The sequence below is a fragment of the Oratosquilla oratoria genome, chromosome 26 (genome assembly GCF_046742065.1).
Source record: "Oratosquilla oratoria isolate Oo_2021 chromosome 26, ASM4674206v1, whole genome shotgun sequence".
Taxonomy (NCBI): Eukaryota; Metazoa; Arthropoda; class Malacostraca; order Stomatopoda; family Squillidae; genus Oratosquilla; species Oratosquilla oratoria.
The window spans coordinates 53,917,942-53,944,274 of record NC_134802.1 but is presented as its reverse complement, the minus strand read 5'-3'; the positions used below and the strand labels follow the sequence as shown (position 1 = coordinate 53,944,274).

Here is a 26,333-nt window from a genome sequence, read left to right as displayed (position 1 = left end):
GAGAAGACATCACATCGTGAGTTAACGTAGCGAATCTGTCGATCAGAAAAAGATTCGTCGAGCGGTAAACAAATACGTTTACTAAAAAAAAAAAAAAAAAAAAAAAAAAAAAAAAAAAAAAAAAACATTACAGACCTCTGCTCGATTCCCAACACCTACCGTTGACGCCTCCTTCCCCTGATAGCTCCCCTAGCATTGTGGGCAAAGGTGACGGTAATGGTCATAGCTGAGCGGATCCTGCCGCGAACTTCTAAAATTATGCCATAGAGAAACACCTGGACACGGCCTCAGAAGGACGCATACAGCTGGCCCTGAAATAGAGAGCCAGGATCAGGTCGATACAGGACCTGATATTTCAGATATTGGCTATACCCGCGCCTTCTCCTCCTCCTCCTCTTCCTCCTCCTCCTCTCCCCCCCTCTTCCTCCTCCCCCTGTTCCTCCTCCTCTTCCTCTTCATCATCCTTGCCTGTGACATTTTTAAGAATTATGGCCCTCTTTGATTTATCTCCATTTTCTCTCTCTCTCTCTCTCTCTCTCTCTCTCTCTCTCTCTCTCTCTCTCTCTCTCTCTCCCCTCTCCCTCTCCCCTTCCCATTCCCACTACAATTCGCACTTCATTTTCTTCCCACTCCCATCCTCTCTATCACTTTCAATCTAAAATTCCCACCCTCTCTGCACTCCCACTCCCTCCCACTCCCTCCGCGCCTAGTTCGGATTGCCCTTTGATTAGTCGCTGGGGATTCTTTTTAGAGGTAGTTAACTCCCTCTTTTGGATGCACCTGTCTCCCCTCCCCTCAACCCCTCTCTACCCCTCTCTCCACCTCTCCCTATGTCTTGGCCCTTTCTCCCCCTCTCCCCTCCCTCATTTCCCCTCTCTCCTTTACCCTCTCTCCTTTCCCCTTTCTCCTTTCCCCTCCCTCCTTTCCCCTCCCTCCCCCCCTCTCTCTCTCTCTCTCTCTCTCTCTCTCTCTCTCTCTCTCTCTCTCTCTCTCTCTCTCTCTCTCTCTCTCTCTATCTATCTATCTATCTCCTCCCCTTCTCCTCTTGTCTCTCGCCCTCATGTCTCCCCTCACTTCATCCTCTTCATCCTCTTCCCCCATCCTCTCTCCTTTTCTTTTCAGCCCTGGTTAGGGACCGAACTCTCGACTGATCAGTTAGCAAGCCTAGTCGGTCTCACAACACCAGCAAGCCGGTGTGTGTGTGTGTGTGTGTGTATGTATGTATGTATGTATGTATGTGTGTGTGCATGTATTTGTGCGTGTGTGTCTGTGTTTGTGTGTATGTATGTGTGTGTGCATGTATTTGTGCGTGTTTGCGTGTGTGTGTATGTGTGTGTGTGCTTGTGTGTATGTGTGTGCATGTATTTGTGTGTGTGCGTGTGCGTATGTCAGTCTGTGTGTCTGTGTTTTTGTGTATGTGTGTGTGCATGTATTTGTGTGTGTTTGCGTGTGCGTGTGGCTGTCTGTCTGTGTGTTTGTGTACGTGTCTGTGTGTGTATATATACGTGTGTGTATGTGTGTGTGCGTGTGTGTGCGCGCGCGCTCTTCACTCGCCGCTTTTCACCTAATTTTTTTTTTTTTTTTTTTATCTTTTCCTTCCAATTCTCGTTAGATTCGAGTCGCTCCAATTATCTTCGAAGACTTGTGACTCACTCGCTTCGCTCTTGAGGCTGGCTCATGTCACTTTCACTGCAATTTATTACGATCTTAGTCGTATATCCTTCGTCGTTCCTCTCACCTCCTCCAGCCTTGCCAGCGGACGATTGTATGTGGTGGCCAATGAAACCACATCAACAATGCAAAATACTGTATTAGTTACAATGTGAGAGGGCACTACAGAAACAAGCGTGCGGTCGCTTCGTAAGCAGAATCAAGACTGACTCTGACGCCAAGCCACGCCACCAAGCTCAGACTCGTTGGAAAAAAACATACACGCTTAACATTAACACTTGGTTCTCACAATAATATACTAAATGTATAATAATAAATAAGAAATATTACAAATATGTACAACACGTAAGGAATATTATATGTCACCATTACACGATCCTCCAACGTACTCTGCCCCAGTTCAGCATTGAAGTCACCGACTGTCATTGCGTATTTAGTTCTTGGTCTGTCACTTATGTAATCATAAAAAGAAGTATTAAAATCGTGCAAAAACGTGATATTTTTTTTTTTTTTTTCATTGAGGCTACTCTGCCAGTGGATTTCACAGTACGAGCAATTTCGGTAAATCAATAACGTTATTCTCCGTGAATTCTTCCTTCTCTGCGTTTCTGGTAGAACAAGTGATGTCTCTCTTTTAGCTGTTTAAGGTTACCTGTCGTCAGACGATTTTATTCAACTGAAGGACAACCCACCCCCTTCCCGAAGAATTAAATCTTCCTAATGTCAGGTGGAGAGATGATATAGAGAAGTTTGCAGGAGTGACGTGGCAGAGGTTGGCGCGGTCGTGTGAATCATGGAATGCTACGAAGGAGGCCTTTGTTCAGCAGTGGACTCAGTATGGCTGATTTGATTGATTGATTGATTGATTGATTGCCAGTGTCTTCGCGGCGACACTGGATGCGTCGAGATCATCAATCAATCAATCAATTTTAATAAAATCACCTGGCGACAGCCAGAACTTGATATAACGATGACCACCATCCCTTTCGTGTCAAATGTTTTTTTTTTTTTTTTTTTTTTTTTTTTTTTTTTTTTTTTTTTTTTTTTTTTTTTTTTTTATCCGACCTAGATATGGATCAAAAGGTCTCCTGTCGGCATGCTCCGCCTTTGTAATCCTTTGTAATGAGTAATAAGGTAGGCTTTACTGTAGCCATTAACAAGAAGCCGGGATATCCACGCAAGCCTGTTGTTGTGCACTTCTACGTGTGATCCTAATGAGGCTCATCCTGATTAGTCTTTAGTTAAGATTCCGTCTCCTCCTCTACACCAATCCTCGCCTTGTCAAGGTGATCCGTCGTCTCCCCCATCTCCCTCCTCCCTCCTCCCTCCTCCCTACTTATCTCTGCTGCCGTACCTGGCCCTACCTACCTCACTCCCTCACTCCCTCACTCCTCACTCACTCCCTCTCTTCTGGGCTCCCGATCGATTTCAAGAAGATTGCCTCCTTTCGACGTCACGGCCACGTCATGATTGCGTCATCGTATCGCCTTCGATGCGTCGTGGAAATGGTGTATAATGACGTCCTTAACGTGGTTTTGTGGATTTTTTTTTATTTCTTTATTTATTTGTTTAATTATTATTATTATTATTGTTATTATTATTATTGTTGTTATTATTATTATTATTATTATTATTATTATTATTATTATTATTATTATTATTATTATTATTATTATTATTTTAATCGCGGGGGATACTTGGTGTTCATTTGAAACAACATTTGAAGATGTAATAATGACTGGATTCTCGCAGACAGGTGACCAGCGCTTCCATCCCCGTGAACAATCTCTCTCTCTCTCTCTCTCTCTCTCTCTCTCTCTCTCTCTCTCTCTCTCTCTCTCTCTCTCTAACACACAATCTCACACACACAATCACACACACACACACACACACACACACACACACACACACACACACACACACACACAATGTAAAGTCCTTATGTTCACACTGAAACACTAAAATTGAGGACTCGATGGAGAGAGGAAGGACATTGTGTCTCATAGTACAAAAGACTCTTTCATTTATTACTCGTGTGGTTCTTAGTGTGTGAATTTATTTTGCCAGCGCCCGGGCCATGATCTAAGATGGCGGCATGATAGGATTGCGTGCTATTTGCTTTTGCTACCACGTTTGAGTAGAAACGACTTCGGTGACAATATTCTAGACTTACGTAGGATTCATCTTAAAAATGTTTCTAATGTTTTTATTCCAGGTTTAACTTCTCTTAGTTTGTCATTCAGCTTCTCAATGTTATGACGCAAGAGTAATTTGAGATTTGGAAATTTGGAAGAAAAAAAATTCACCGAAATAATTTTTTACTCGAACGAAGTAGCAAAAGCAAGTAGCATGCTAGCGAGAAAGCCCTAATGTGCCGCCGCCTTTATGCGATCTGCGCGTGTTGATGTGTGAGGATATGCAAATTGACCATTGTACATTAGACAAAGAAAATCGTATTTTGGATTTCGCTTTTGGTAGGAAATTAATCAATTAATCAATTCAGCCATTCTGAGTCCACTGCTGAACAAAGGCCTCCTTCATAGCATTCCATGATTCACACGACCGCGTTTGGTTGTGCTAGTCATGGTTGCTATGAAAGGGATCTGGCAGTAATCTCACCTCCCTGGCAACTACTTCGAGCATAATCTGAAGGTTAGAACTCTACAGGCGACCACAATATGATGTTCATGATATGACCGCGTCCACACATATCGTATATTTGTTAATATATATGACTAGTTTTTGACTAAAAAGTTGGGGGCAAATATAATAAATACATATGTAGGAAAGGTCATGTAAAGTTATAAAAGACAAAGTTAACACCATCATGGTTATTGTACTGAATTCATATCATTTTGCTAAAAAAAAAAAAAAAAAACGCAAACAAAAAAAAAAAATAAGGATACAAGATGTATTGGCCACTCCACGAAAAAAAAACGCTTGGGGCGACCCCACATTGGGGTCGCGACCGCAGGGTTGGGAAACGGTTCTCCTGAAGAAGCGGTGCTCTTGGTGTTTGGCTTACGTAAGGGAAGTCTCCTGAAGAGGACGCGAGGCCTGCAGAGTCGCCCTCGTATCCGCCGCTGCCTGGCTCGCCCTTGGGCACGTTCCTCCTTTGTGCAACGGATAGGCACAATTGATAAACCGCCCAGTCAAGTACCTCGGATGGAAACACTGTGTGTGTGTGTGTGTGTGTGTGTGTGTGTGTGTGTGTGTGTGTGTGTGTGTGTGTGTATGTGTGTGTGTGTGTGCGTGCGCTTTTACAACAATGAGCCAGTCTTCTTATGCCTGTTTCTTTTTTCTTATGGGTCATATTATGGGTCATATTCTTCGTTTTGAACTGGTAAATAGACCTTCCCATAGTTGTATGACCAACCCCCCCCCTCTCTCTCTCTCTCTCTCTCTCTCTCTCTCTCTCTCTCTCTCTCTCTCTCTCCTCCCTCCATATACCTCCCTCATTCTCCCTCCTTTTCCCTCCCTCTCTCTCCCCCCTTTTTCTGTGTGTGTGTGTGTGTGTGAGTGTACGTGCGTGCGTGTGTGTATACGTGAGTGCGTGTGTGCGTGTGTTATTCTTTTGTCGCGCTTTTGTGTCGGTAAGCTGTATGGCTCGCCTCCATCGAACGTATGCCGCTTGCATCTGCCTTCATTTACAATTCATTTGGTTAGTTAGCGGCTCTGAAATGAGTTGTGAATGTTGGAAGGTCAGAGCTGCAGAAATAGACCTGAAAATCATGGAGGGACGTAATGTAGTCAGAGTTATTCTTGTTGCTTGTTGTTGCCGGCGCCAAGCTGAGACCAGAACTCGTTTATTATTATTATTATTATTATTATTATTGTTGTTGTTATTATTATTATTGTTATAATTATTATTATTATTATTGTTATAATTATTATTTATTATTATTATTATTGTTGTTATTATTATTATTATTATTATTATTATTATTATTATTATTATTATTATTATATTTTTTCATTATTGTTTGTTATTACTTTTGATTCGGTCGGAGGGTTTCATGGGTGAAATGATGTTGAAATTGAGATCACCTCTAATGATGCTAAAGTAATTTCTATTTATAGTTTATTTATTTGTATGTGTGAATGAGCACACACACACACACACACACACACACACACACACACACACACACACACACACACACACACACACACACACGACTCGGTCGGTGGTTCAGTTGGTAGAGTCCCAGACTGTCAGTATGGCGGTACCGGCGGTACCTGGTTCGAATCCTGCCCAGGGCTGAAATAATTTCAGTATCGCTGCGCTTCAAGTCGTTACTCCAACTCTCGTGGGCGGGGAGTTGGGTGTGTGTGTGCGTGTAAGGTCATAGCATTACCCATAGATCGGTCATACGAGCTCTGAGCTCTCTTCCGGGAGGGAAATAGCTGTCGATCACGAGTCAAACACGTGATCCAAAGACCAGGGTGAATCACACACACGTATATATATAGACGCAAACACACCATCAACAAAATATCTGGTTGCAGGATAATCACCTCGGAAATAGTGAGGTGTTTTCTCATTAGCAGCCGAGGGCTGGGGAAGACTTGTTTGTGACATCCAAAGACTGGAAACAAAGCCTTCACCCTTTCCCCTACCCCTAACAGGGGTGCAGCCCTGTAGACTGGCAATTGGTTCCCGGAGTATGTCACTGGCTTTGCCATGGCGCCTTCAGAACTTTAGCATGGCGCCCAAGGATTCACCAAAGAAATATGTGTATATTTATTAAATTATTATTATTATTATTTTAGATTTTAGATTTTATTTATTTCATGGTTATATTTATTATTCAATCAAATCAAATCAAATCAAATCAGCCATCATGAGTCTATTGCTGAACAAAGGCCTCTTTTATATTTATTATTTATTTATTTTATTATATATATCATTATTATTATTTTACTATATTTATTATTATTATCATTTTATTATATTCGTTATTATTATTTATAATTTCATTTATTATCATATCTAAATATATTTAAATATTTTTCCTTGGGCGCCCGCCATTGTGTATACAGCGAGGGAAGTGACTCGGAGCTTACAAAAGTTTGGGAACCACTGCAGTATAGGAAACCCAGTCATTTTGGAATTAATTAGGAAAAATTATGAAGAAAAAAAATTACGGAGGGGAATTGTTGTTGCCCTCAAGTCTGACCTTGTTGTCCTTGAGGCTGACCTTGTTATCCTGAAGGTTGACCTTATTTTGCAACAGTTCGGTTCAAGTGTGTATTGTGCTCGGAGGGAATTAATTAACGCACACACTGGATTGCCTGGCGCGACGTCAGCCTCCTCAACACGGTGACGCACGCTATCACACTGGGGTATTTTGCCTCCGACTATCGGAGCAGATTTGCAGCCCGCTGTTTTCAGAATGTGATAATACTGGAGGAAAATAATCTTCCTCCAGCATATCAAATGGCATTCTATGTAAATTGATGAGAAAACAAAATAGTGATTTTACGGCGGAAAATTTTCTGGAGGTTGGAGTCACTGTCGATGAATTGGATGTTGGAGGAAAAATAGCCCAGTGTGATAACGTCTATATGCATTTTCTTCAGTCTCGTGCCAAGCGAACGTGCTCGGCTATGGGTCAAAGGAGGTCTCGGTTGACCCGGTTTGACCTCGGGGGTCTCGATCGACCTAAGCTCCGTTTCACAGTTGGGACCACAACTTTTAATGAAACACACTGCATTATATATATATATATATATAATATATATATAAATATATATATATATATATATATATATATAATATTTGGACAGAAGGTGGAGAGACGAGATCGAGAAGTTTGCAGGAGTGACGTGGCAGAGGATGGCACGGTCGTGAGATTCATGGAATGCTATGAAGGAGGCCTTTGTTCAGCAGTGGACTCAGGATGACTGATTTGATTGATTGATTGATTTTTGTGGGGAGGGGTGAAATGATAAATTGAGAAATCTATATTATGCTGAAAAGGTCAATTTTCGTCATTACATGATGCGTGGCTGAACTTCCGGTGTAACATATTTTTTTAAAATCTGTTATAAGACTGAGAGGTTTTTAAAAACCAAAGAGAAATATTCTGTGATATACGCACACTTACTGGTGGAGTGGTATCGCGCTCGACTGCCAATTCAGCGATCTGAGTTTGAATCTCCGCCCAGGGCTGATAAAGCATCACGGTATTGCAAGTTGGCACCCTTGCTCTGTTGGGCAAGGAGTTGGGTGTGTATGTATGTGTGTGTGTGTGTGTGTAAGGTCGCAGCATTATCCGATCAGGCTAAATGCGAGCTTTCTGCTCTCATCCGGGAGTGTAATAGCTGTCGATCACAAGTCCAACACGTGATCGAAGACAGTGGTGAATCTCTCTCTCTCTCTCTCTCTCTCTCTCTCTCTCTCTCTCTCTCTCTCTCTCTCTCTCTCTCTCTCTCTCTCACACACACACACACACACACACACACACACACACACACACACACACACACACACACTTCCTTTTTTGTTGCTATCCTAGTCATAGACTATCAGTTGTCGTGTTTGTCAACTGCCCTGGTGATTTGAAATTCATTGGAATTGTCATTAAAATTATATAAACCTGGTGGCTGCGGTTTTTTTGCTGATTATCTTCTTGGCAATATCAACAAATGAATAGATGAATTGATAATATAGAAAACGACTGATGAGCGATGGAGCAAGTGTGTTACTGAGTGGACGCCGCGAGATAGGAAGCGTGGAAGAGGGAGACCAGACAGAAGGTGGAGAGACGAGATCGAGAAGTTTGTAGGAGTGACGTGGCAGAGGATGGCGCGGTGGTGTGATTCATGGAATGCTATGAAGGAGGACTTTGTTCAGCAGTGGACTCAGGATGGCTGATTTGATTGATTGATTGATAGAGAATAGAAGCAGGAATTACGATTGTGACAACAATGAATAAAGAGTGAAGAGGAATCATGATTGTTGTTGCTGCCTCGATGTGGTGCGTTCGGATTGTCCCCCGCCTCAGAAGCTCGAAGGCCTCGGGACGATCCCCTTTGGTGACGCCCTGTTCACACTAGCGGTTTGAACCGCGCGGAAACCGAGGCGGTACAGCACAGTCAGGGAAAGACTGCACGGTTTTGTGTGATTGCCTCCAATGACGTACATTGTAATTGAACCGCCGCGGTTGAAACCGCTAGTGTGAAGAGGGTCTAATTGGTTACTTGGTCAGCCACGGCAAAGCGTCGCCACGGATGGTGAGAGGTGGACCACAGACTGAAGGGGATTCGAAGTTGAAAATCAAAGAAAAATTGTGTGTGTGTGCGATTCACCATGGTCTTGGATCACGTGTTGGACTCGTGATCGACAGCTATTTACCTCCCACATGAGAGCTCAGAGCTCATGTATGACCAATCTATGGGTAATGCTGTGATCTTACACGCACACCCACCCACCCAACTCCCCGCCCACGAGAGTTGGAGTAACGACTCGCAGCGCAGCGATACTGAAATGATTTCAGTCCTGGGCGGGATTTGAATCCGGACTGCCGTATTGACGGCCGGGAACTCTACCAACTGCACCATCGAATGTGTATGTGTGTACTAATGATAAAGTGATGATAATGATAAGCCATATATCAAGGGCCTTTTCCACCTTATAAGGGAGGTGGCCAAATCAAAAGGCAGGTACCCACTCCCACCCATTCCACTCCCACCCATTCCACTCCCATCTATCACCCTTTCCTCCCTCTCATCTTAGCTCCTCATGGATGAAGGGTCATGACAATAATAATAATAATAATAATGATAAAGAGGATAGATCAAATTAAAAAGAAAAAATTGTGAGGGTGTGGTACGTAGATATTTACTCGGCGTTTACTTATATAACATTTAGAATGTACGTACGCTCAGCCTCTCTGCAAATGGAGACACGGAATGATGGTGTTCTGGGCGTCATTCCTTCACACAGCCCGGGCGCATCATGTACCTAGTTAGCTCCCGAAACCCCATTTCCATTTACCGTTCTCGTTTGTACGAATCCGGCAAAACGCAGGAGACCGTGGTCGTTGATGGCCGGGACGGGGCGCGTAAGGCATTTCGGGGCAGGAGAAACGCAAGGCGGAATGTCGAGCATTCAGAGTAATTGCTTTTGGAGCTTCGCGCGTCTCGGGTTAGCTGGTTGGCTGGATCCCATTCCCGGGCCATCTTTGATGTCCGAGGCAGCGGTGAGCGCCAGGCGGGCGAGGACGCGACCATGGAACCTCCTCCCCGCCGCCCCCTGGCCATGGGAACTCCCCGAGGCGGATTGCAGAATGACATTTCGGTGCCATTTTGAGCGTATCCGGGAGACACAGGAGAGTCATTCTCGTCAACTTGTCATTCTGAACCGGGGTGACGGACGCGACAGATGAGGAATTCTGGAGTCGGGAGCAAAATTGCGAGGTGAAGCCGCCGGCGATGTGTGTGTGTGTTTGATTTTCGTGAAGTTTGCCCGGCACGGAAGGTTACTTTTCAGACTGTTACGTTACGTTCTTTGGCTCGTACTCTTTTTTACAAGTTTTGTGAATGTAGTTTTGAGTCTCTCTCCCCTCTCTCTCTGCCCCCCTCTCTCTTTCTCTCTCTCTCATGAAAACATAAGAATGAAGGAGACTTTAAGAGACCATAAGGCTTACACATGTCCCTTACCATCTGCCATCCCCATCCATAAATTTGTTTAACCCTTTCTTAAAACAACCGATAGTTTCAGCGCTCACTACATGGTTACTAAGTCCATTCCATTCGTGGATCACACTATTGGTAAACCAGTTCTCCCCTATTTCTTTCTTAAATCTAAATTTGTCCTGGCGCTAATACACTATTTCCTGGATTTAAGGTCAGGACTCACTAGAACTCCCAAGTCTCTCTTGCACTCGGTTTTCTCTAAAAAGCGTTATCTAAGCTTTAGCTGTTTTCCGGGTTGTGTAAATCTACGCTTAACACGCTGCACTTTGAGATATTGAAGTCCATTTCGCTCATTCATTTCAACACTGACATAACTTAAAAAATGCTACTTTTCAGGAGAAGCAAAATAAACTTTTAATTATGTAATACAGTCTCCCATGGAACTTTTAAACGAGGTATTTAGCAATGAATTTTCATTTCATGATTAAATGTAGTACATGACATCTCATATTAAAAAATACATTTATTATAAACATGCTTTGTGCCTATTTGAAAAATAAATTTGGAATTATGACGTTATTGCCTTGAGCGACATCTAGCGGCCAGTTTTGCTACTAGAGTTATGGCGTTCTTACCACAAATAAATATAGAAAATGGCAAATTCAGTGGTATAAATAACTCAAAATCTTCAATTTTTGAGTTATGTCATTGTTGAAATGAATGAGCGATTTGCCATTTCATCGACCATGTGAAAAGTTCGTTAAGATCGTCCTACAGAATCTCGGCGTCTTTACGTGACCTAATTAGGTATCCTATTTTACTGTCATCTAAAATCGGACGCCTAATTAGGTGAGGAGAAGGCGCCGAGATTCTGCAGCAGAATCTTATTTTAAAAATTGTTCACATGGTCGGTGAAATGGCAAATGTACTTCAATCTCTCTCTCTCTCTCTCTCTCTCTCTCTCTCTCTCTCTCTCTCTCTCTCTCTCTCTCTCTCTCTCTCTCTCTCTCTCTCTCTCTCTCTCTCTCTCTTTCTGACTCTCTCACACACACACACGGTTCGATGGTGCGGTGATACCGCTCTCGACCGGTAATTCAGCAATCCAAGTTCGAGTCCCGCCCAGGGCTGAAATTTTCAGTATCGGTGCACCGGGAGCCGGCACTCCAACTCTGATGGACAAAAAGTTGTGTGTGTACGTGTGTAAGGTCACAGCATTACTCATAGTTCGGGCCGTATTTGAACTCTGAGCTGTCTCGGGAGGGTAATAGTTGTCGATCACGAGTCCAACACGTGATCCAAGACCATGGTAAATTACGCACTAGCGAACGCACGCACGCACGCACGCAAACTGTTTGAAATGAAACAAAGGAACAAAGAGAAAGGGTATTTAGAGATTAATATCCAGGACCGTTTGATCTCGCAAAAGTTCCTCTTCCTGTTTTCAAAACTGTAGAATATGAAAAGAAAGATTGAACTCTGAATACCAGTGAAGAAAGTTTTTTATTCTAAGAGTATTTTATTTCTATATTTTCGTTGTTTTTTTCTGCTCGTTTGTTGAACGTGTCATTTCGCAACAGCTCCAGTAATGTGAATAGGGACGACGAAAAGATGCTACTCATGTCTGCATGTACATCAATCATCAAATCATCCATCCTGAGTCCACTGCTTAACAAAGGCCTCCTTCATAGCACTCCATGATTCACACGGCCGCGCCAACTTCTGCCACGAGACTCCTGCAAACTTCTCTAGCTCGTCTCTCCACCTATCTGGTCTCCCTCTTCCACGCTTCCCATCTCGTGGCGTCCATTCAGTAACACACTTGCTCCATCGCTCATCAGTCGTTCGCACTAACTTATATGCCCTATTCCACGTTCTCTCTTTTACAGCCTCCACAATATCTTTCACAATATCTGCATGTATATACTTTCCAAAATTCGACGACGGCCGTGAGTTAGCCTTTCTCTGTACCAGATAGGATAGGAAAAAGTCGACGAACTCGTCTGTGCAGAGTACGAACTGGTGACGTCAGTCTTGTTAATAAAGGATGGGAACAGAGTTCGGTCTTCTTGGAATTTTGATTGAATTCATATTCGGAACGTGAAAGTCAATCTCGAGGGCAGTAATTGCCTCGGCTGCAGACTCTGTGTCATCTGCTACCTGTTGAATGTAGTCAGGATATTTCCAGTTCCTCTTGTTGGAGGGTTGGGGTTTCGGAGATGAGCAGTGAGATGTATGTGTGTGTGTGTGTTTACCTTTTTGTATTTATCTGATTGTAGTATACAGGAAACGCTGAGAGACCGAAAGAGAGCAGGACTGATGTGACTGAGGATGGCGCGATCGTGTGAATCATGGAATGCTATGAAGGAGGCCTTTGTTCAGCAGTGGATTCAGGATGGCTTATTTGATTGATTGATTGATTGAGTATATAGGAAAGGAACAACGCTCGTTGGGTTTCATCTCCTATTCTCTATTTTTTTTTTATCATACCTAGCCTCGAAATGTACAGTTCCAACTTAATCTATATTTAAGATTATTTCAGACAAATGAGAGAGAATGTGGGTGGGGAAGGGCAAACGAAGATGTGTTAGGAATAGAGTTTATTGCCCTAACGTTGCGACCAACTTGGTCTTCTTCAGAGGACTACAGCATTACAGACGGATCACAATTCTTATATTCGTAGTGAGAGGGAACCCGCCAAGGTATGAGCGTCATGTTTTCCCTTTGGCTAACGATTTAATTATTAGGACACTTGCTGCTTTCGAGAGGCATTTAAATCCGTCTCTGTCGTTGTTGTTCTTGTTGGCGGCGATATGTGCAGCTTCCACAGTTTTTCTCATTTTCTTCTCAAATCCCTCGTGTAGAATTTCTGCGTTGTTCCAATCAGGTAGATGTCCACATTTGTCCAGGTGACGAACCAGGGAGTTAGATGTTCTATGAGCCCTGAGATCGTTTTTGTGCTCATTCAAGCGTTTATTGAACCCTCGACCTGACTCACCGAAATAAGATGATGGACAACCGTTGCATGGAATACGGTAAATGACACTGAGATTATTACGCATATTATTATGTTTCTTAAATATTTTTCCTATTCTATTGGAAGATATTTTTGCTATATTTATTCCACCTTTTAACAAATAATCATCAATAGCTATGGTGTTTATAGAATTAGGGACAGAAATAAAATGAGACTTATCCTTTCCCGGGGTCCGGACGTTTGAGCCATCGTAGATCTTCTTGGCTTTCCTCGTTGTCCTGGTGATCAAACCTCCGGGGTATTTCAGCTTCCTAAAGGTATTCTTGATGTAAGTAAGTTCATCCTCTAGGAATTCTTCACTGCAGATACGAAAAGCTCTGAGAAAGAAACCTATTAGAACACCCGTTTTAACACGTCTGCTGTGTGCTGAAAAATAATGGACAAAGTCGTCCCTATTGGTGGGTTTCCTGTACACCGAGAAACTTACCTGTTGAGAACCTGTGTATCAACGTGTCTAAAAATGGTAAATTACACTCTTTTTCTAGTTCAACTGTGAATTGAATGTCTTTATTCACAGCGTTGAGTCTTCTCAACTTATTTTCTATATTAGTTCTTTTTGGCATCACCACGATTATGTCATCCACGTACCTTAACCAAGTGGTACCTCTTCCCATGATGTTGATGTATTTGTCCATTTCTAATACTTCCATGAATAAACATGCCATGACAGCAGATAATGGACTCCCCATTGCGAGACCTCTAATCTGTTTAAATTCAATGTTGTTAAACATAAAATATCCAAATTTGACACACATGGAAATAAGTTTTATATAATCAGATCTTGGGACTGGAAGGATATCATCATCGATATCTGTTGTTACTTTCTTCACTGCTTCTAGGGCATCAAAAATAGAAACATTTGTGAATAACGCTGTTATATCGAAGCTTGCCAACTTTTTATCACTTACATTTAGATCTTTAAGTCTCTGGATCAGGTCGGAAGAATTTCTTAAATGGGCCCCGCTGATTCACAAATGTTTCTATTTTTGATGCCCTAGAAGCAGTGAAGAAAGTAACAACAGATATCGATGATGATATCCTTCCAGTCCCAAGATCTGATTATATAAAACTTATTTATTCACAAATGTTTCTATTTTTGATGCCCTAGAAGCAGTGAAGAAAGTAACAACAGATATCGATGATGATATCCTTCCAGTCCCAAGATCTGATTATATAAAACTTATTTCCATGTGTGTCAAATTTGGATATTTTATGTTTAACAACATTGAATTTAAACAGATTAGAGGTCTCGCAATGGGGAGTCCATTATCTGCTGTCATGGCATGTTTATTCATGGAAGTATTAGAAATGGACAAATACATCAACATCATGGGACGAGGTACCACTTGGTTAAGGTACGTGGATGACATAATCGTGGTGATGCCAAAAAGAACTAATATAGAAAATAAGTTGAGAAGACTCAACGCTGTGAATAAAGACATTCAATTCACAGTTGAACTAGAAAAAGAGTGTAATTTACCATTTTTAGACACGTTGATACACAGAGGTTCTCAACAGGTAAGTTTCTCGGTGTACAGGAAACCCACCAATAGGGACGACTTTGTCCATTATTTTTCAGCACACAGCAGACGTGTTAAAACGGGTGTTCTAATAGGTTTCTTTCTCAGAGCTTTTCGTATCTGCAGTGAAGAATTCCTAGAGGATGAACTTACTTACATCAAGAATACCTTTAGGAAGCTGAAATACCCCGGAGGTTTGATCACCAGGACAACGAGGAAAGCCAAGAAGATCTACGATGGCTCAAACGTCCGGACCCCGGGAAAGGATAAGTCTCATTTTATTTCTGTCCCTAATTCTATAAACACCATAGCTATTGATGATTATTTGTTAAAAGGTGGAATAAATATAGCAAAAATATCTTCCAATAGAATAGGAAAAATATTTAAGAAACATAATAATATGCGTAATAATCTCAGTGTCATTTACCGTATTCCATGCAACGGTTGTCCATCATCTTATTTCGGTGAGTCAGGTCGAGGGTTCAATAAACGCTTGAATGAGCACAAAAACGATCTCAGGGCTCATAGAACATCTAACTCCCTGGTTCGTCACCTGGACAAATGTGGACATCTACCTGATTGGAACAACGCAGAAATTCTACACGAGGGATTTGAGAAGAAAATGAGAAAAACTGTGGAAGCTGCACATATCGCCGCCAACAAGAACAACAACGACAGAGACGGATTTAAATGCCTCTCGAAAGCAGCAAGTGTCCTAATAATTAAATCGTTAGCCAAAGGGAAAACATGACGCTCATACCTTGGCGGGTTCCCTCTCACTACGAATATAAGAATTGTGATCCGTCTGTAATGCTGTAGTCCTCTGAAGAAGACCAAGTTGGTCGCAACGTTAGGGCAATAAACTCTATTCCTAACACATCTTCGTTTGCCCTTCCCCACCCACATTCTCTCTATATTCTTGATTTTTTTTTTTTTTTTGTGAGTGTGTGTATGTGTGTGTCCAGAATTTTTTGTACCCTTCACTATCAAAGAGTGGAGCTCAGCTTCTGTAATAAACTACAGGATTTCCTACCCCAACCTGGGGCACGATACAGCCCTTGTATCTCACTACAGACACCTTTAGTATGTATCTTGATCTCATTTTCATCCTAACACAATCTTCACATTTGTTTTCCAACAGATGGGAGCGAACTGGGCGGCACAGGACGCCAGCACCAACTCCACTTGAACGTGACTGAGGTGGGGACAGACCGGAGTGCTCACACGGGGGGCCAGAGCTTGCAGCTCTTTGGGCCTCACATTCAGCCACGACACTGTGTCATTGCACACACTGAGGGCATAGTCACGGTCACGCCCTGCTCAAGGGACGCCGAGACTTATGTAAATGGACAGCGGATCTACGAAACTACTATACTTCAAGTAAGGAGCATGAATTGTGAAACAAAAATACAGTAAACCCTCGGTATAACGGATCTCGATATACCGTATATCGGATATAACGGACAAAAAATCCGACCGGACAAAACCTCGCTATAACGGATTTTTATTCTTTATAGCGAGGAATCCTCGGTTATAACGGATCTTCGGATATAACGACAGGCCCCTGTCCCCCATATCGTCCGTTATATCGAGTGTTAACTGTAATTTCTAATCCTACTAATTTAAAATACCGGACAAACTTCGGGATATAAGAGATCTGCCCGGTATTTCCATCAGATATAACGGATCCACGGTTATAACGGATCTTCGGATATAACGACAGACCCCTGTCCCCATATCGTCTGTTATATCGAGGTTTTACTGTAGTGTTTGGATCATTACTTAATTTTTTGCATGTATTCTAGTCTGTCTCAACCTTTCAAGCTATGTGGGCCTATTGCTTGGACTTATATATTCAAAGAACTCCTTGATACAGGATTTGATAGGATTTAGTAACTTTTTCTAAGCATTTAGTCATAGAAACATTGTAACATTTTGAGAGACCCAACTAGCCAGGGAAAACTAGAAAAAATGGACATCATGATTAAGACATATTGTGCAATCATGGATTATATAAAAAAAAATGAGACATGACAAGATTGTAACATGTTGAATTCCCTGTCTGGATGACCCCTTTGGTAGGTTTCTGTGGACACCTGGTTGAGAAACACTGATCCACTGTACACATTTTTATATATTAATTTCCACTTTCTCTAGTCCATATGATGTGCATTTATTATCCTTCAGTGAATGGTAAATGTAGAAGAGAAAAAGTCATGTATGTGATTTGACTTTGAAATTCAGCACAATGCTAACCAAACTTCATTTGTTTCAGCACCAATGTATTGTTAGATTTGGTCGAATCCACAACTTCCGTTTCATCGACCCTCAGCAGGATGACAGAATCCACCAGCATCACAGTCAACACTCGACGATGGAGAGGTAAATGCAATGAATGATTTGTGACAACACTGATGCATAGGTACACACACGTTTGATAGAAAAAAAAAAAAAAAAGTTGCACATGTAGATATCTTATGCATTTTCTTTACTTGTACATAAGTTTCTCTGTGTATTTTTGTCACTGCACAGTGATGTTTTTGTACTTTGCACAAGTTAAATATAGAGGTAGAGAATTTTATCAATAATTGCAGAGATGAAGCCTTATTTGCTGTAGAAAGGTGCAAACAACACATTAAGCTTCACCCATACATTAGGTCTTTTTTTGTGAAGATATGGTCCACTTCCATTAATTCATGTATGCATATATACATATATTGCTGTTGGTGTCATAAAAGAATAACTGTAAAAATATTAAAGAAACTCACACGACCTCACAGTTCATATTAAAGCATGGTCGAGTTTTGCATGATTTGTCTTTTGTGTTTTTCTTTCTCTGCTTTTGCCAATTTTTTTCTTTTGTTTATATTTTCAAAGCTTTAAAAGTGTGTCAGGGGAGTTTTTGATTTATTGACGTACCCTGGAAAATGGTTCTCTTTAAAAAATGTTTAGAATCTGAGAGGTTTTGTTCTTTCCATCAAAATTTATACACACTTAAATTGAAGACCTTAAATACATTACACTCTTCATAGTATGAAGACATGAAGCGTTATGGCAGAAGTCAAATGATTTTGAAACATTTTAATCAGATTGATCAGGAATCCTTAGTCAAGTTGATTAGAAACCTTTAAATAAAATGAATTAGCAATATTTAAGTAAAATTAATTAGCAATATTTAAGTAAAATTAATTAGCAACATTAGTATTTGCTGCTGAGAAATCCACACCCTTTTGTGTGAAGTGCGTTTATACTTCATGGATTGGCTCTGCTATTTCGAGTGTAGTGTAGCATGAAAGCATGTAGTGTAGCATGTACTGTGTGTAGCATGTTGGATGTGTGGGTTGGCAGATCGGGCCAGGAGAAGCAAGGAGGTGGAGAAGCTGGGGAGCAGGAGGCAGCTGGTGGGGATGCAGGGTCCCATACTGGTTCCCACACAGGCTCCCATCCGGGGTCGAGAAACTCGAGGGCATCCAACCAGGAACGCCCTGGTGCAAGAGCTGAGCATGGGTTTGAGGGCAGGTATGTTATAGGTGTTTTGGGAGATATTTATACATAATATTAAAAAAAAAAAAAAAAAAAAAATATCTCTGTTGTTCCAGTTTTCACATAAATTTTCTTATCCTTTGGGTGTTTTATAATTTCAAGTTCACAGTTTATATTCAGCAAAACCTTAACTTTTTTAATTTCCTGGATTTTGGTTAATTTTCTGTATTCTGTCAAAAATCTTAAAAGATATAATGATCATGACCACTGTTTGCATGCTTTTTTTGTGTTTGACTATATGTTTGCATGCTAATTGAAAATAATCTGCTGATTTTTTAACAAAAAAAAAAATTGATGAAGAGACCCTAATTTCGCTTGTAATAGAATATATTCTAATTGACATTATTTGGTTAATTACAGAGGTAACTATGAACGTTACCCACCTCCTCGGGATCCCATATTACCTGCTGTTCTGGAGTTTCGGGAAGAGAGCGAAGATGCCTTTCTTCACGCCATCATCACAGATCTTGACCCAACGAATATACAGTTCAAACTGGCACCAACCTATACACTATACATGGCTGCCAGGTTCAGGTGAGTGTCAGCAGCTTATCTCAGTTGTCAAATCTAGATTTGTATTACTTCAAATAGAATTATAGTGATTGAGATGATGAAACTTCTTGGAATGAATAATTGTTGCCATGAATGTACACAGGGCAGTGGGCAAGATGCAAGGATGATCCGTCATCCAGGAGGTGCCAAGATAAGAGGGAGGGAAGTGGATGGATGGGAGTGGAGTATATTGGGGATGGAATGGTTGTGAGTGGATTTGTGGATTTTATTTATTTTATTTTATTTTATTTATTTATTTATTTTTTTTATTTTTTTTTCCTACCTCCCTTGTAAGGGGGAAGAACCCTTTGGTATGTATGTATATGAATGTCACATGTGACTGAAGCAGCTGAGGTGAAAAGGTTAACAAATGGGTGTGGTATGGGTGAAGACCACCCACATTATAAAGGAATAAAGGCCTTTTGGTGTGTATGTTTATGTATAAACGGATCCTCGCTGACTGAGCAGGTTAGGGCATTACTACTTGCAATGGGGGATGAGGTGATGGCAGTTCAAACTCTGCCACTGGTGAGTTGAAGTTAGGTCATGTTTCATTAAATTCCATACTACAGAGTCCTAAGTATGGGGCACCATCCTAGCCTCCTGATAGGGGGGATTTTTGTGATGCAAAAATGAATCGTCACAATCAGTCATCATATACATGATGAGAGATGGAACAAATGTGTTACTGAGTGGACACCGTGGGATGGGAAGCGTGGAAGAGGGAGACCAGACAGAAGATGGAGATGGAGAGACGAGATTGAGAAGTTTGCAGGAATGATGTGGCAGAGGTTGGCAACCAACATAGAGGACTTTATACTACTATCTTACACTCACTTGAGACAACTCTGACTAATTGTCCTTTCCGAGTGAATAATGGGCTGAGCTGATGCCCATGAGCTTTCTCCTGGGAGCATTGGATCACATGCAAGAGAATCTAAGCAATGGATTGATATATTAATATAATACAGAAAAGGTTAGACAGTTGAGTGGAAAAGGTGGTAGAGAAATACAGGTTGGAGTAGGAACACTATATTACTGACATTTCAACTACAGATCTTCTTCAGAACGTTGTCTGTTACTCTGAAGAAGACTTGTAATCGAAACATCAGTACTATAGTGTTCCTACTCCAACCTGCATTTCTCTACCACATATTAACATAAGCTTCTTTTTCCTCAATAAGTTGTTACCTGTATAGTATTTCATTGCTAATAACCTGTGCCTCTATTCTTGGAGATAATTTTGTGTTAAAAAGTTGGTAAAGGAGAGATGTAAAGGGTGTGGTAGAAAGGAGGGATAGGGGAAGGTAAAAGAGATCATCATTCTTCTTGTAGCTGCAGAGTAAGGTGTCGTTTAAGTCACACATCCTTTCATTCTTTCCTGTTTAAATCATACAGAAATTGCACCTCATCACTTTTCCAGCAGTAGTCATAATTTGTCCCCAGTGTATTTTTAAAATGTAATGATATTTCCCTCTTGTCCACAGAGCCTCCACTCACTATCGGCCCGATGTAACTCCAACAGAACGTGCTCATCGTCTCACAGTCATGCTCACAAAGGTTGCATCTATGGTTCAGAATGCTATACAGGTTAGTATGATATGAATGATTGTCGAAATCAACATATTGAAAACTGAAAACATGAAATTGTATTTATTTGAGTCTATTTCTTTGAGTTATGTATCATTGCTTGGGGTGGGGGGTTCAGAAGTGGAAGCAGTTTGAGCCCATCTTGGCAACAAGTGAGCTCATAGTAAGGGCATACTATCCTGAATTTCATGTTTTAAAAACTTCCATGTAACAAGGCACTGTCCTAGCCCTCTCTGAGAGGGGGAGTTGATATCACATCAAATCATATGGTAACCCCCTTATAAGAGGAAAGGGCCTTTTATATAACAGTATATTGACTGGGCTTTTCTTAGTAAGAAAATACGGAGTACTGTTTAGGATCTGTAATCCCCCCATTCTGTCATGTGTATATTGGTTGAATTATCCACATCATCATCAATCATCATCATCATCATCATCATCATCATCATCATCATCATCATCATCATCATCATCATCATCATCATCATCATTCATCATCATCAATCATCATCATCATTAGCAATCATCATCATCATCAATTAGCAATCATCATCATCCATCATCATCATCCTCTTGTGCATGAGAACCTGTAGATGTATGTATATAGATGAAAGATACTGAGCTTTAGAATTTGGTTCCGCAGTCTCGCCATGGAGATCCAACCTCCCTTGCATTCTGGATGGCCAATGCATCAGAGCTACTACACTTCCTGAAGCAGGATCGTCATGTATGTGGATACTCTATTGATGCTCAGGACATTCTTGCTGAAGCTGTACAGGTTGCATTCAGGTATGTTTAGATGTTTTTCTTTTATAAGGGAGGTATAGTGAAATATGTTTTGATGGTTGTAGATATTTTGTTGCCATCTATCTACATCTAATGGATGCTCACTGGCTGAGCGGGTAAGGGCGTCAGTTCTTGTACTGAAGGTTGAGGTGATGATGGTTCGAACCCTGCCAATGGTGAGTTGAATGAAGGGTGTGTTTGATTAAATTCCACACATTTACTTGCTTCGCTCACTCTACATTTTACCTCCATTCCCTGCTACATGTGATGCTAAATATTTAATAATATCCTTTTCCTCTAACCTTTCTCCTTTTAGACTTTCTTCCAACTTACTGCCACCCTCACCCCTTGTACATCTCATCACTGTATCTTTACCCCACATTTCCCTTTGACTTTCTCCTATTGCATACCTCCCCAATCTCCATCACCAATTCATCAGACCCTCCTTTCACCCAACCACAAGTGTAGTGTTATCAGAAAACAGTTGACTCACTTCTGACTTTCCTCTAGTTTCTAACCATTCTCATTCTTTTGCCTTGGGTTTACCTCCTGTACCACCTCATCCATGTACATATTGACCAGCCATGGCATCATAATGTAACACTGGCACAGCCCCACCTTTACTTCAAACAATCCAATCTCACCATTGCCAACCCTAACATAGACTCTTCTACATACATATACATACAAATACCAATGGCATTTTCCCCCTTACAAGGGAGGCAGCCAAAAAACAAAGGCATAAAATTCACTCCCACCTATTCCATCTCCACATACTACACTCCCATTCACCACCCCATCCTTCCTTTTATCTTGGCTTCTTCTGGATGACGGGTCATCCCTGCATCTCGCCCACTGCCCTGGGTCATGTAAAAGCTTTTGACTGCCCTTAACAGTTTTTTCCTCATCCTATATATTTGCAAAACTTCCCAGAATACATTCCTGTCTACCCTGTTGTAATCCTTCTCTGAAACTACAAAGGGCCAAAAGACATCCTTACTTTTTTGCCAAAAACTTTTTGTAAATCTGCTTTACCACAAAAATTCAATCCATGCACCCTCAGCTTTTCCTAAATCCACACAGTTCCTCACCAATTACTCCCTCTGTTCCTTTCTATATCCTCTCAATTAACAGCCTCCCATATGCCTTTCCAATCCTAACACAAGTTCTACTAGTCTTGTAAAAACTCTTGACTGTCTTTAACAGCTTTCCCCGAATCCCATATATCTGCAACACCTCCCACAGTGCCCTCCTGTCTATCCTGTCATAAGTCTTCTCCAAATCCTCTTCTATTCTACCTCCCACAGATTCTGACTCCACTCAGTGGAATGCTCTGAGTACAGTCACTGCATAAAATAATTTTTCTGCATTCCTCACCAAATACATAATTCTCATAAACGTTTACTTGCCATCTTTGTTATTTATGAATCACTTATGTACCCGCAAAGAGTCAAGGCATACTTTTAAATCTGCTTCCCCTTGACAACAAGGAAAAGGTGTGGGAATATAATACATACATACTCTTACATACATAAAGCCCTTTAATTGATGTGAACATTTATAGATAGATAATGGCTTACTTACAATACATTCTTGTCTCTAAATATTTGTCCTTTTTTCATCTAAAGGAGTTTGGTTGACTGCATGCAGGCAGAACTCTCAACTGCAATGCCTCTATTCCTTGAAGATCGTGATGACATAAATGAGGAGGAAGGCTCCACGGCACATGTAAGTAAACCCGAGATGAGATAAGACAGGAATATGGAAAAAATAGATATAGAAGTAGAACAAGACAGAAAGTATTACAGTGGAAATAATGATAATTATTGCCTCAAGTTTCACTAAGTGGAACACCCACAGCCCCACTATGTCCGGCAACAGTCCTCATAGATCTCTCTAGGTCTAGGATAAATTATTTTATTTTATTTATATATTTATTGTATTTTCTTTATTTTTTATTATTATTTTTTTTTATTTATTTATTTATTTATTTGTTTATTTATTTTTTTCTTTTTGAGAGGTGAATGCTAGGGTAGTGAGTCAGGGATTGGAGATGGTTAAAGAAAATGGAGAAAAGTGGGAGGTGAGCCAGCTGTTGTTTGCGGACGACACTGCGCTTGTGGCAGGGTCAGAGGAGGGATTGAGGAAGCTGGTGGCAGAGTTTGGGAGAGTATGTGATAGAAGAAAGCTAAAGATAAATGTGGGTAAAAGTAAGGTGATGAGATGTACAAGGGGTGAAAGTGGCAGTAGACTGGAAGTGAACATTAAGGGAGAGCGACTGGAGGAAGTGGAAAGTTTTAGATACTTGGGTGCAAGTGTAGCAGGAAAAGGTGGAGTGAAGGTGGAGGTAGAATGTAGATTGAGAGAAGCTAGTAAATGCCTTGGTGGTTTAAAGAGTGTAATGAGAAATAGACATTTGGGAATGGATGCGAAGAGGAGACTGTATGAAGGAGTGATTGTGCCAACAGCACTGTATGGGGCAGAAACGTGGAACATAAGAGAAGAAGAGAGAAGGAGTTTGAATGTGTTTGAGATGAGGTGTCTGAGAAGTATGGTGGGGGTTACTAGGCTAGATAGAGTGAGAAATGAGGAGGTGAGGAGGAGAACAGGGGTGAAAAAAGATTTGGGAGAGAGGGTTGATGAAAGAATATTAGGATGGTTTGGACACATGGAAAGAATGAGTGAAGAAAGACTAGTAAAGGAGGTATGGAAGGCAGATGTGGAGGGAGTGAAGATGAGGGGACGTCCTAGGATGAGGTGGATGGATGGGGTGAAGGGGGCTTTGGGGAAGAGGGGAATGTCTGTTGAGGAAGGAAGGGAGAGGACGGAAGACAGAGGTGAGTGGAGAATGGTTGTATATGGATGATGTTGTGACTGCATGAGGAGGAATGGGCAGGGGGGTGGGGGGTGGGGTAGTATGTGTGAGTAAATTTTGACGCAGCCCGAAGGGATTTCTCCCCGTCCTCTCCTTATATGCAAAGGGGGACGGAGAGGGGGGGTCGCCGATTAAATGAAGCGGCCTTGCTGTGGATGTACTGTGTCTTGCGACACTGCTTCTGACCCAGGGCGGTGGGCAGGGTGCAGGGATGACCCGTCATCCAGGAGGTGCTCAGATGAGAGGAAGGGTGGGAGGGCTGTGGAGTGTGTTTGGGGGTGAAATGGATGGGAGTGTTTTTGTGCCTTTCCCTTTTTGGCTACCTCCCTTGGAGGGGGGAAAGAGCCTTGGTATATGTATGTATGTATGTATTTATTTTTTTACCGCTATCTGTATTTTATTGGTGTGGGACTGTTTATATGTCACTAGGAGGGAAGTAGTCACTAGTTATCAGCTTTCCATGTATGAAAATGTGTAAATAATGCAGTTGAAGTTGTTGTTGTTCTCCAAACTGTCTGGATGAACAGTCCCAGTTGAAATTGATAAGGATTGTGTAGATCAGTCATTTATTATAAGACAGAAAAGGTGCGAAAGGAAAGTGATTGTTTTGTAGATTAGGAGAAGGAAGGCATATGATAATAGGGAAGGAGCATGGAGAACTATTGGCTGTACTTTTAAACCTTCCGCCAGATCTGGTGAATGCTATTTACCATTAGGTAGAGTTTTATCCGATGTTCTAGTCAAGTGTATTTGGTTTATCAGCTTATCTACAAAACCTATGAATATTTTTCATAACTATAATTAACAAAGTTAATAGAATTCTTCTTTCTAATGATAGAAAGGGGTTGCCAAGGCTGGCGAAAAGGTTAAAAAGTGCGGCCTCCAGAGATGTGTGGAATGAGGCAGGATAATTTAGGCAGTGGTGATTTTTCATATAGGGGTTGATGCTTGTGAGATAGTGGGCAGTAATGAAAGATGTTTGAATAGAATGTTAGTTTGAATTAGGGATGCACAGTGTCACCACAGTTGTCTATTTATGTACCAAGGGATTTTCCCCCTTACAAGAGAGGTAGACAAGTCAGAAAGCATGTACCCACTACCACCCATTTCACTCCCACCTCTTCAACTCCCCTTTCCACCCTCTTATGTTTTACTCTGAAATGTTTTACTTTCTTTAAATGCACAGGTGCTCTCCATCTTGTCCAACACAATGGCTCTCCTGCGACGGTGTCGTGTCAATGCTGCACTCACCATACAGCTCTTCTCGCAGCTGTTTCACTTTATCAATATGTGGGTTTTTAATCGTATCGTGACAGAAGTCTACCCCAATTATTGCACCAGGTAGTAAAACTAAGTGAATCTTCGTTTTGAATATTTGGTTTTATGAATTATAGATGGTGACCAAATTATATGGTATGTTATTTTACTTGAAACTTCAAATCATTTATTTTGGTATACTTTATCATAATTTGTTTGTGCATATAGGGTATGGGGAATTCGGCTGAAACGTCGATTGGCACGTATTGAGTTGTGGGCAGAAAAGCAAGGTCTTGAACTTGCCGCGGACTGCCACTTAGCTCGTCTTTCCCAGGCTGCTATGCTTCTACATTCCCCAAAGGTATGATATATCAAAACCTATGAATTGGGCCCATGGACTTAACCTGGTACTTGTTTTATGGTATACATAACCTAACTGTAAGCTAACTACTACATAGGATAATCTTGTGCCTGACAAAAAAAAAAAAAAAAAAAAAAAAAAATTGCTCATGACAATAAATAACATAAATGTAGGGTAAAAGGTATATTTTTTTTATAGTGTGTGATGCCACTGTTTGCGTTTATGTTTTATATACATTCATAATTATGTGCTAACATGTATTTATTAATAATATTTTTTAATTTCTTCTTTTCACCAATACAGTCTGCTCCTGATGACATAGCAACTATCTCATCCACTTGTTTCAAACTCAACTCCCTCCAATTGGGTGCTCTTCTCGAAAAGTATCAAGCAGCGCCTGATGAACCCAAGATTCCACAAGACCTGATTGACAGTGTCGTGGCAGTAAGTGTATCATTGATGACTTTCATTGTATTTGTCAGACTATAAGACATTATTTTT

At 41.2% G+C, this 26,333-nt stretch overlaps 1 protein-coding gene across 6 annotated transcripts in view; it reads left to right on the top strand.

Moving 5' to 3' along the window:
• Positions 1 to 26,333, top strand: part of LOC143039592 (afadin-like) — an 879,482-nt gene that overhangs the window by 530,053 nt on the left and 323,096 nt on the right. For 5 of the 6 annotated variants that reach the window (XM_076209825.1, XM_076209829.1, XM_076209824.1 and 2 more), the window contains 10 exons: positions 16,010 to 16,248; positions 17,144 to 17,250; positions 18,217 to 18,387; positions 18,772 to 18,945; positions 20,451 to 20,553; positions 21,197 to 21,342; positions 22,968 to 23,067; positions 25,401 to 25,555; positions 25,700 to 25,832; positions 26,136 to 26,276. In XM_076209825.1, the coding sequence (XP_076065940.1) occupies positions 16,010 to 16,248; positions 17,144 to 17,250; positions 18,217 to 18,387; positions 18,772 to 18,945; positions 20,451 to 20,553; positions 21,197 to 21,342; positions 22,968 to 23,067; positions 25,401 to 25,555; positions 25,700 to 25,832; positions 26,136 to 26,276 (1,469 nt within the window). The remainder of the gene's footprint in view (positions 1 to 16,009; positions 16,249 to 17,143; positions 17,251 to 18,216; positions 18,388 to 18,771; positions 18,946 to 20,450; positions 20,554 to 21,196; positions 21,343 to 22,967; positions 23,068 to 25,400; positions 25,556 to 25,699; positions 25,833 to 26,135; positions 26,277 to 26,333) is intronic. The other variant, XM_076209828.1, reaches the window with a different exon arrangement.